At 38.8% G+C, this 10276-nt stretch overlaps 1 protein-coding gene across 1 annotated transcript in view; it reads left to right on the top strand.

The window, feature by feature from the left end:
• The window catches only part of LOC138021230 (uncharacterized), a 93369-nt gene extending 84858 nt beyond the window's left edge, over positions 1-8511 (top strand). Inside the window, exons 8-13 of the mRNA XM_068868090.1 lie at positions 398-507; positions 3976-4092; positions 5020-5114; positions 6055-6441; positions 6844-7007; positions 8341-8511. Of these exons, the coding sequence (XP_068724191.1) occupies positions 398-507; positions 3976-4092; positions 5020-5114; positions 6055-6441; positions 6844-7007; positions 8341-8511 (1044 nt within the window). The remainder of the gene's footprint in view (positions 1-397; positions 508-3975; positions 4093-5019; positions 5115-6054; positions 6442-6843; positions 7008-8340) is intronic.
• Positions 8512-10276: the final 1765 nt, after the last annotated feature.

Genomic DNA, 10276 nt, shown 5'->3' with positions numbered 1-10276 from the left:
TAAGACATCGTAGTCATGTGAGTCAGATTCCCAAACAGAATCACTCCCAGGGTCAGCTGGCTTGTCTTCTTAGGTGGCCTCCTTGTGATTTCTGAGATAGAAATCTGTGGTGATCCTTTTCAATTTGTCTGGTCTCTTGCCAGCAGATCGAAGTTGGTGTTCCTTGAGGTACTTGTCCAGCTCTTTTACTTTCAGTTTGCTCAGCTTTCCAGATTCAATTAAATCAGACCAGTTATAGTCCTGGTACTGCTTGCCCTCTTCAGTGGTTCGATTCAATCTTCTCTCTCTTTCTCTGATACTAGCAACTGTTGCTAGTTGTCCCAAATGCTTAACATAGCTAACAACATGCTTCTCTTCAACACAAAATTCTTCAGAAAATGTTCTCAATTTCTCACAGTTGCTTTATGAGATGGGCAAGATCATCTATGGCTCTAGCCTTCCCATTGATTGTTCTTGGTGTCTTGGAAAGAGGAAGGTAGTGACCTGCATTGTCAGGATCTGGGTAAGGTGCAGGAATTCGTGAAAACATTGGCCCAGCCCACTCTGCCTTTCTGCACCTGATATATCTGTAAATCACGTGATATAGCTGAGTTGCACAGGTCATTAAATTGTTGAGTTGAAACCCATCCGATCTGTATGATGATGTCAAGTGTTGGTTTTGAAGTATACAAATTTTCGGAGCCCCCCCTCCCTACTTAACAACTTTTTCAGAGCCCCCCCCCCCCCCCCTTCGGGTGTCTAAAAATTTCTTAGCCCCCCCTCAATATCTTCACCCCCCCCCCCCCCCCCCTTCCTTGTCATATTAAATGAACTTTCCCAAAGTGCGAGGATTACTTCTCTCGTTCTTTTTCAGTATTTAGTTTTAACCCTTCAGTAATGACGACATGACCCATGAAGGGCACTACTTAGTCTTAGACTTCTTCAACTTTAGGTGTACCTCTAGTGCTCGTTAGCTATTAAAGGAGTTACCTCAGGTTACTGTCATAGGTTTTCCCTGCTTCTTTATCGTTGTCATCATTCCATAACGAGAATGTTATCCACCATAACCACAGTGTCTTTGAAGATCTACATGTAACTTCTCACTTCTTATTTTTTTGGTACCTATATCTTTCAAGTGGTATTCAAAAGGTGGTTTCAGTCTACTTTGTTCCTTAAGACCAATCTGGTAAAACCTATCTTGACATCAAGAGTGGAGAACACCTTTGCTTTGGCTTGCTGGGGTAGAATCACTTATGGTGTTGACGTCTTGGGTCTCTTTAAAGCCTTGTGCCGTAAACTTACACAAAGCTATCGTATCGATTGGTTTCTTTAATTCAATTCGTCCTATATTTATACAACAATCGCAATCGTATCGAAAACTTACTCGTGTCGAAACTTCGAAAGGGACTGACCAAAGTCTAATGTTCATTCAATAAAAGGTCAACGTGTTAATCAACAAAAACTATACAAACAAAACAGATCTTAAGTATCTTCTTTCAAGTCTCGTTTCCTGGGGCGTGTCACGTATTCTACATTGTTTTCAACACCTTGGTCAAATCTCTTGGACCCAAGCAGATTCTTAATTTGCCAGGTTTGGCTGTCACGACCATACTGCTTATCCATTCATTAATTCCCTGTAACTTTCTTGGTGATGCATCTCTATTCTTGGGTTTCACGTCACGCAAGTGAAAACATAAATCGCTTACCATTAAAGAAATTGAGTCAAGAAATGGAAATGTTATAGAAGAGGAATAAATAAACAACGGGTCCAAGTCTCAGGCCTGTGCGATATTCCGTACTTGAGTTATTCAGCAAAATATATTACTCAAATTTGTAGAGTTTAGTATGGAGGCGCTATGTTGGTGTACCGCTGAAGTACAACAACATGGCGGCCGGAAACCTGCAGAAACATCTGGAATTTTGTTTGGCTGTCTTTAACACTTTCTGCTGTATAATGAGCTAGCAAACATTCGTATAGACACGTCTCCTAGTGTATTGGCTGTTTAGGTCACAAAAACACGAGGCGAATGGATGTTTTTATGCAACTGGCATGTTTTTCGAAAGCCGTCAACATGTCACGCACTGTGGAAAACTGTGAAATTCAAACTGCCCTATTTTCAAAACGAAGCACAGTACCGAGCTGAAAACATGCAAACAGACATATTTTTAAAACCTCTTGTAGCTGATCAAGATAAAAACTCAAAAGGCTCTTTAGTTTTGTATTTTATCTTTTTGTGACGTCACGTGCAAAGCAAGAATTCTAGTTCTGACAACTTTTTTCTTACTTCCTGTTGGAGAGCAGTGGGAACAAAACATGATCTCTGCTGCACAGTGTGTGCTGAGAGTGAAGTTTTGTTTGGGATGTTTACTTCTTCAAACTATAGACTCTGATAGTTGTCTTGGTATCCTGCTGTCAAATACATTTCTCCCACTGCTCTCATGATGCCAGAAACATCACATATTAATTAAAACTTCACTTAAGTTTGATTCAGTGTGTCAGAGCCCCATTCTGTTAAAGTATGCTGAGGTCTAAGTAGCCGACGACATTACAGGGGGCTCTTGCATTAAGCAGGTGCACCATTGCTGTCTTCTGTTTGTCTAGATCATTGTCCTCTACACAAAAGGTCAATTTTGTTAGAGCTTTGTTTCCTTTGCCTTCTTGGGTTAACATGCAAAGTATGCAGAGATTATAGTTGGTCTCATCTTTCACCATCTTTACATCACTTGAACGCTTTTCTTGACAAAGAGATGCAAAATGATCTTTTTGTTGCACTTAAGGGATACTTTTCCAGAAGCTGGACATTTTTGTCTTCTGCAATGCATTAATTTTCCGCAGGATTTGCCCTCTTGTAATTCTGACTTGTAGCTTATTTCTTGACTCACGTTTTCCAGTTTGCCCCTTTCATCTCCATAGTTGGTGTGTTCTGTAGTGTTAGGTAATCAGCCTTTCTGTAGGAAAGGGTTGATAACTTCAGTATGTTCCAGATGTCGTCTCTTCATTTGCCAGGGATAGTAACTGTTGTTTCGTAATTCTGACAGATGTACTTATTTTGATGGCTTTCTTTGAAATACATGTAAGATCCCATTGTCTGAGCAGGCACCCTTTCAAATCGTTATGTTTACTCCTATCACCTGGTGCTTGCGATTTAATTCATCAGTCAACAGGCCAAAATTGCATGAGGAGGCCAGTTTATGCAAACAGTTAACATAAGCATCAACTTTATCATCTTGATATTACTGCATGTATTGAACAGATGCATCTCGTAAACCACATTTCACTGGGGCTTGAAAATATACACTTCTGTTGCATCCAAATTTCTCATAATTTGAAGATATTCTTTGCCCATGATCAGTTTTAAACAGCCCTTAACTTCTTTATCAGTTGCAAACCTAGTATTGATGTAAAGTAGCTCCTGCTATGAATCAAAGACAAGAATGACGACCTATTTCGAAAATTCTTGACAAGGACATGCCTTTGCTACCCCTATGGAAGGATGAACAAGCTCAAGCACATGTCCAGCAGTTTATGCCAACCAATTATCCTGTACCACACTCAGTGGTTTGAAAAGGAGACTTCTCTAATTACTGGGAGTTCTTTAGACAACAATAGGAGGGCTATAGAGTGAACACTGAACTATCTTTACAGACAGTGGAGGTTAGATTACTTCTCTCAGATTATTCTGACACCATGATTCACTTGGACTAAAAATAAAGCACCCATGTTTTCACTGAACTTCATGTAAGCGAAGCTGCTCTGTTTTAATTTCCAAAACGGGAACTGTCAACCAAATCCAAATGGAGTGTGAAATATCATGAGATAAAATTGATATGATTGGCCATAATTAACAATACACATTACATACTTTTTGTTCTGTTAATTCTTGTTTCAGATTTTTCAAATCAAACAAAACAGCAACACTCAGTTCAATTTCTCCAGTTACTGGTTTATGCAGCTTCACAGGCAGGTTAAAAACCGTTGTTTGAGATTATCTTCAGCACTTCTGGACAAATTGTCTTTAATTCCTACAAGGATAGAACTCCGTTACCTGAAGATGTTGCCAGAGCCAATGGCCATGATGATTTAGCAAACTACTTGCAAGATTTCACCACAAGGTATTAGTGTGATGTGAGGCTATGATCCTTTCAGTTATGAGCGCAATTTTAGCAAATGACCATCTCCCAACATCGGTGGCTTCATAGCTCTGTTGGTTTGAGCGTTGCACCGACATCTCAAGGTCACAGGTGCAAACCCCGTTGAAGTCCTGAATTCTTCAGGCTTCTCTACATAATTACTAAAATTGTGTTCATAACTGTGAGGATCATAGCTTCACTTTATTTCATATCCACAGTTCAATGTACGATTCATTTCATAGCTCATTTCATTGGTTGATTAATTCATCACGAGAACATTTGAACCCCCAAATGACCAGCTCCTAACATCAGTGGCTTTATAGCTCGGTTGGTTAGAACGTTGTACCGGCTTCGCGAGGTCACATGTTCAAACCCTGTTGAAGTCCTGAATTTTTCAGGCTTCTCTGCGCAATTGCTAAAATTGCGTTCATAACTGCGAGGATCATAGCTTCACTAAATACTGTCTTGAAAATCATATCTGCAGTTCAATGTATGGTGCATTTCATATATCATTTTATTCATATCATAAGTGGCTAATTATCCTCATTCCTTGTGATAGGCACCTGAAGGTTTGCCCTTTTTTGGAAATGAAAAATGATTTTTATTAGAGAAATAATTTCCATTGAATATCAACCGAGCAGTAACTCTGAATTTATGCCTCAGCCAAGAGCCATTGATAAATGGACTTGGTTTCAAAAAACAACTTTAAATTAATTTTAAAAAGATACTGTATTTACTTTCCATTGTTACCTAGTGCGGATAGTTAAATACCTGCTCTTGTTTCGAATGGTTTTGTTCCTCAAGTCATATTAACATCATCATGCTGTTATTGTGTCATAAAAGTTAATGTATTTTCAATTGGTTAGGGGTCATTAAAAGTTCATCAATCATATGTTTTTTTGTTTGCAGATTCTCTAAGGAGCCAGAGTGTAGTCTAAAGGAGGCCCATGTGATTGACTGGTCAGAACTTGAGGCAGCTGTTACTGCAGCTCAAACACAATGGTGTAAGTATTTGTTGAAATCACAGTGCTCCATTAATAAGTTTTTTATGATGCTTGTAATAGTTATTGGACTGTACTTTCAGTCACATCTTGGAATCCTACTTTGTGCTTCTGCTGCGTTTGCTAATCAGGGTTAATTCTGTAGTTTACGAAAAGATAATCAAAGATACAGCTGCTCTACTGTAGTTGCAAGTTATGTCGTTGGCCACTTGACTAAGGGAGCCATTGCGTTTTTCTATTAAAAAATATAACAGTGAAAAATGGAGCTGAAAATTTAGTTGTACACAGACATGCAGGTGGGTGTGTTGTTGAATATTGCACACTTCGAAAACTGTGTTTTGATATTTTTATGAAACAATCAATTCATTGCTTACATGTTAACCTTTGAGATGCCTTGTCTTGTGCTTGGTTTCATTAATATGCAATGTAGAGTGTATTTTTAGGGCGTCTTGAGTCTGAAGAAATTAATCAGAGAAAATCACGGGTTCCGTTCTACTTTGCTAAGAATAAAGCAATTTTTTGCTATGTTTAAGGGAAAACACCTATTATCTTCTTGAAATGATGTGTGGGACACCTGATGAGTAATGGTTGTATCTATTGTCTCAAACAAAAGATTGTTGATCTCCAAAAGGTTACCAGACAATAGATGCAATCACATTGCATCGTTAAAACCCAACTGGCAGCACAAAGGAAAGATAGGTGATACCCAAATAATTATTTTCAATTGCTTAAACGGTTTTGTCTTTACAGAACAAGGATTTTATTGCATAAGACAATATCTCAAACACATTTGCACTAATTTGCTATAAAGGCAAAGGTTCCCTTTAATAATCAGTAAAATAATATCATGTCATTAAATGTTTAAAAACCGTAGTTCTTTTCTCACACTCATCAACAAATTATGGAATTCTTAAATCCCCTCACTTGGCTCTCCTACTAACAGGTCTCTCAGAAGAAAAAAGCTGTGATGACAGCAGTGAAAATAACTCTGACACTGACTACTTCGCGGATGTGGAGACATCATCGATTGAGCTATCAAGGACCTCTTCAGAGGATAACACTTCCAAACTTTATTCTCGAACTTTATTGTATGGTGCAATGGTGAAAATTGGACAAATCAGAGAAGGCGTGAAACAAAAGAGTTATGTTTTGATCCTTAGAGACAGCCACTTTGATTCTACTCTACCTGAGGTGGTAAAAGGTCTGGATTATACACTTGCTTTCCATCTGGCAGTGGGAAGCAAGAACATCCCACGTCATCTGCACACCGCAAATGAAAGGTTTCTGGCTTCGAGAGAGAGAATGATACGTCAGCCAACAATATCCTTTTGTAAGTTACATCCTTATCCATATGTGTTGATAGAGAGTAGCCTTATTAAAAACAACAATGACCACATCATATCAAGGAATCAGCTAAATGAAGGTACAAATAAATTCATGAATCGAGACAACTCTGTTTTTCTTAGGTTTACCTACAATCCCAGCTTCTTGTAATGACTCTGTAAACCTGACGATGAGAGAAATTTTCATCAAAGGTTCAAGCAATTGATGGTGCAGAACTTCTACAACAACCTGTCTCGGGTCATATCCAAAATCGGGATGTCAGTATTGCAACAAATAAAGGAAAAAATTCTTTGCTAGAGGCTTTTTCGCGAGATAAAAGAGTTGGTTTGAATAAAACAGGAGCATTACAAGTAACAAGTACAGAATTTTTTCTTCTTCTTAAATTCAGATATTTTTGCTGAGCTTCGTTCTCAACTGTCAATTGAGAACACCATACCAGGGGAGTGGAAATCATCCGACATTTCAGTGAAACAGTTTGGTGCACACACAAATTTTGACTTGTGGGTATTTACCTCTGCATTCCGACCAACGAGAAAGACCTTATTTGTTTACGTAAGTGAAACTCTTTATTCTGATTACTTGTTCAGTCGTGCTGGATGAAGACAGTATGCATCAGAAAAAAGAGATTCAGTATTCGTGCCATTCTTGTAATTTTGTTTTCAGTTGTTTGGCGAGAACAACACGAGGAACCTGTATTCCTATTGAAATTCACCCAAAACGTTGCGATACCGTAGTGTCAAATAAACACTGCTGCAATTTTTTGGATAATGCAAGGAAAACTCAGTCACGCCGTGCAACTGAATACGCGGAAATTTTGACAGGTCACTGAGCAACGTTGTCGAAATGACAACGCTATTCACTTGTTATTCCTTAACACTTCAAAGGCTAAACAAAGATTTTAAATACTTCCATTCGTCCTAGTGAATTCAATTAATTTGATTGCTTTTGTTGCACGTCTTCGACACCAATAGGACTTGATTTTATGAGACATTTCGATAGGAAATTGAAGAATAAGTTTCTGTCACGCACCGCTGTGCTGCGGCGTCTGCAAACCAAGTTGTTTATTTTGAGCAAAAAACATTGTTATCTGCCTCGGAAATAAACTCTTGTTAGGCCCGATTCAGACGCCGAAATTTTCATGAGCCGAACTTAATACATTGAATTAAGAACGTGAAAAGTTCGGCGTCTGAATCAATTAAGAACGGCTCAGCATTGCGTAGCCGGGAATTTCGGCTTTAGCGCGGCCGCGGATCAGCTTTGATTCAGACGTCGAACCTTTTATATGCCGAACTTAATGCACAAACCATGTTTTGCCTTTCACCTAAAAACCGCTGACAAAATGAATTGGTTTTCTCAGAAATGGAGGAGGCACATACTGTCATATATGTGTTCCTCGGAATAACAGAAAAGTTACTGAACTTGGCAAATTAAATATGTAACATTTCCTCAAAGATGCCTTTTTTGTAAAGTATGCAACAAAAGCTGGTCACTAAAGCCTTAGCTTTGCGATATGGAACTTGCATGCTACTAGCCATCTTCTGACAATCTAAAAGTTCGCTACAAGCTACCCACTGTTAAAATACATTTGCATCTACGAGTTTCGGCCATTGGCGTCTTTGATTATTGGTTTGGCCTCACATGGCTAAATGTGTCCCAAGTGGTAATCATAAAAATTACAATATCCTCGATTGTGATTGGTTTAAAAAACTCCTATTTTCCACTAAATCCTTTGCCAAGTTGTTATTGGAGAGTTCAACTCTTTTAGTTTAAATCAACCAATCACATTCAAAGTTCATCAGATGAGCGTACGCGCAAGCATTTCTACACTTATAATGTACTCCTTACAAGAGTCAAATCAAACTTAAAGCGCCTCACGTTTTCTTAGTTTGCAGACAGGAGGGATGCCTTGCCCCACAATTATTTTTTCGAAGATGAAGACTGTGAATCGCATATATGCTGCTGGAAATGGAAGAAGAGTGGAAATAATTCATTGAAATTCACAGAAAGGCTGAAAGGAGAGAATCAACCTCCAGGTCAGGGCTCGGAGAATATTTGAATTCCAGCTTACCCTTTGGGCAAGTAACTCTCAAATTTTCATTAGCATTAATAATCTCATCAATAATTCACAAGGCCCGTGCTCAGTTGTGTGATAGTCCTCTTGTGGCTGAAGATCTTTGGCAAATTTAGAAGGGATATTTTCATTGAAGAATGCTGGCATAGACTTCGTTTTGCGGTCGAAATTTATGGCTTCTTTTTACGTATAGTTTTTACAGTTTCGATGACAGATAAGAGTGGTTGTTTTAACTACAGTCTCTTGGTCTGTGTAGTCCATATACTGCGCACGACAGCCCATCGACTTTCGGTATGTTGTGCTAATTTTGCGTTAATGTGAATAATGAAGGAGTAAACTCCGAATCCAGAAACTTTTATATAAACAAGTTTGGGGGTAATACGACTGTGATCTTTGTGTTGTGTTATGCAAACCCTCGACTGCGTCTCGGCTTTGCATAACTGTCTCGAATTCTCCCAACTCCCCCTCGTGTTTAGATGAGGTTATGGAAACACGGAAAACGTCCTCTATTGCTTAAACAGTGCCACTAATTCTCAATCACATAAGCTAATATTGCACAGAAGTGACATAAGCATCTTGACCACAGTACCGTAGAACAAGGTAAGCAATTGATAATTTAGAGCAGTGCATCCACTGTAAAGCAATCAATCAATGGCTGACAGTTAGGATTCCTCAGCATAACACCTAACTCCTAACTAGCATACACCTTGAACTCAGTACAGCAGAGCAGGAAAGAAAAGAAATTGAAAATTTGACGTACAGTGTATGCACCAACTACAAAGTGATCAATCAATGCCCAAAAGTTAGGGTTCCTCAGCAAAATGTCTCACTCTCAACTGGCATAAACCTGTGCCTTGAACACAGTACTGCAGAGCAGGAAAAAAAGGAATTGATAACTTTGTGTGCACCCACTATACCGAATAAATAAATGATAAATTTAAACTAGAGCAGGCATGTCATTGTCAAGCGATTCCGCTGCAAATAGAAATCAAACTTTTACTATTAGTTTACCAATAATCTGGAGCCAGCAATGGATACAGCACTACCCGCAGCATAATTTGGCGAGATATCGCGCCGGAGTAGAATCCAAAACTTCGGTGGGAGGGCTCACCTGAAAGTACATGTAAATATGCAATTACAATGCTCTGTTACAAATGTTCTTAGGGTAATAAGTAAAACGGATATTATACACAAGTTAATGAAAAAATCATTAAGCTTAAATGTAAGATTAGTCTAAATTCAACTCCAGCTGGGAGTTTGGTAAACCAAAAGGCGAAGAACTGAAGGCGATGGGATCAATTATTGTTCCTTTCTGGAACAATATTAATCAGACAAAGGAATCGGCGGCCGTTCACAACATCATTTGACTCTACTTTGCAGCAAAAACGCCACGATCAGTGAAAATGAAGCTAAAAATCGCACGCTTTGAATGAAGTAATCTGTTGACTAAATTTTCCGTTGAAAGCCTCTCGCCTGAAAGATTTGTCATGCGCATTTTGGAAGAGCGTTCTCAAAGGTTTGTGGGATTGACATATCATCGTATCCAGACTCTTGGACTGGCGGGAAAAAGAAAAGGAATTGTCCTAACCTGGTTATCCTCAACCTCCGCTTTAACAAAACTTTATTCTCTCCTTAAACTCCGAAAAATAGTAGCGGCATTCTTTGTTATCTTCGGTGTAGACTGAAATTATGTCATCGCCGTCAAGTAAATCATTTAAAAAAAGATAGAAAAATTAAAGGGAAGCACGTG

Source organism: Montipora capricornis, chromosome 10, assembly GCF_036669925.1.
Source record: "Montipora capricornis isolate CH-2021 chromosome 10, ASM3666992v2, whole genome shotgun sequence".
Classification (NCBI taxonomy): Eukaryota; Metazoa; Cnidaria; class Anthozoa; order Scleractinia; family Acroporidae; genus Montipora; species Montipora capricornis.
The sequence above is the reverse complement of the archived record's forward strand: the minus strand, read 5'-3'. Positions and strand labels throughout refer to the sequence as shown.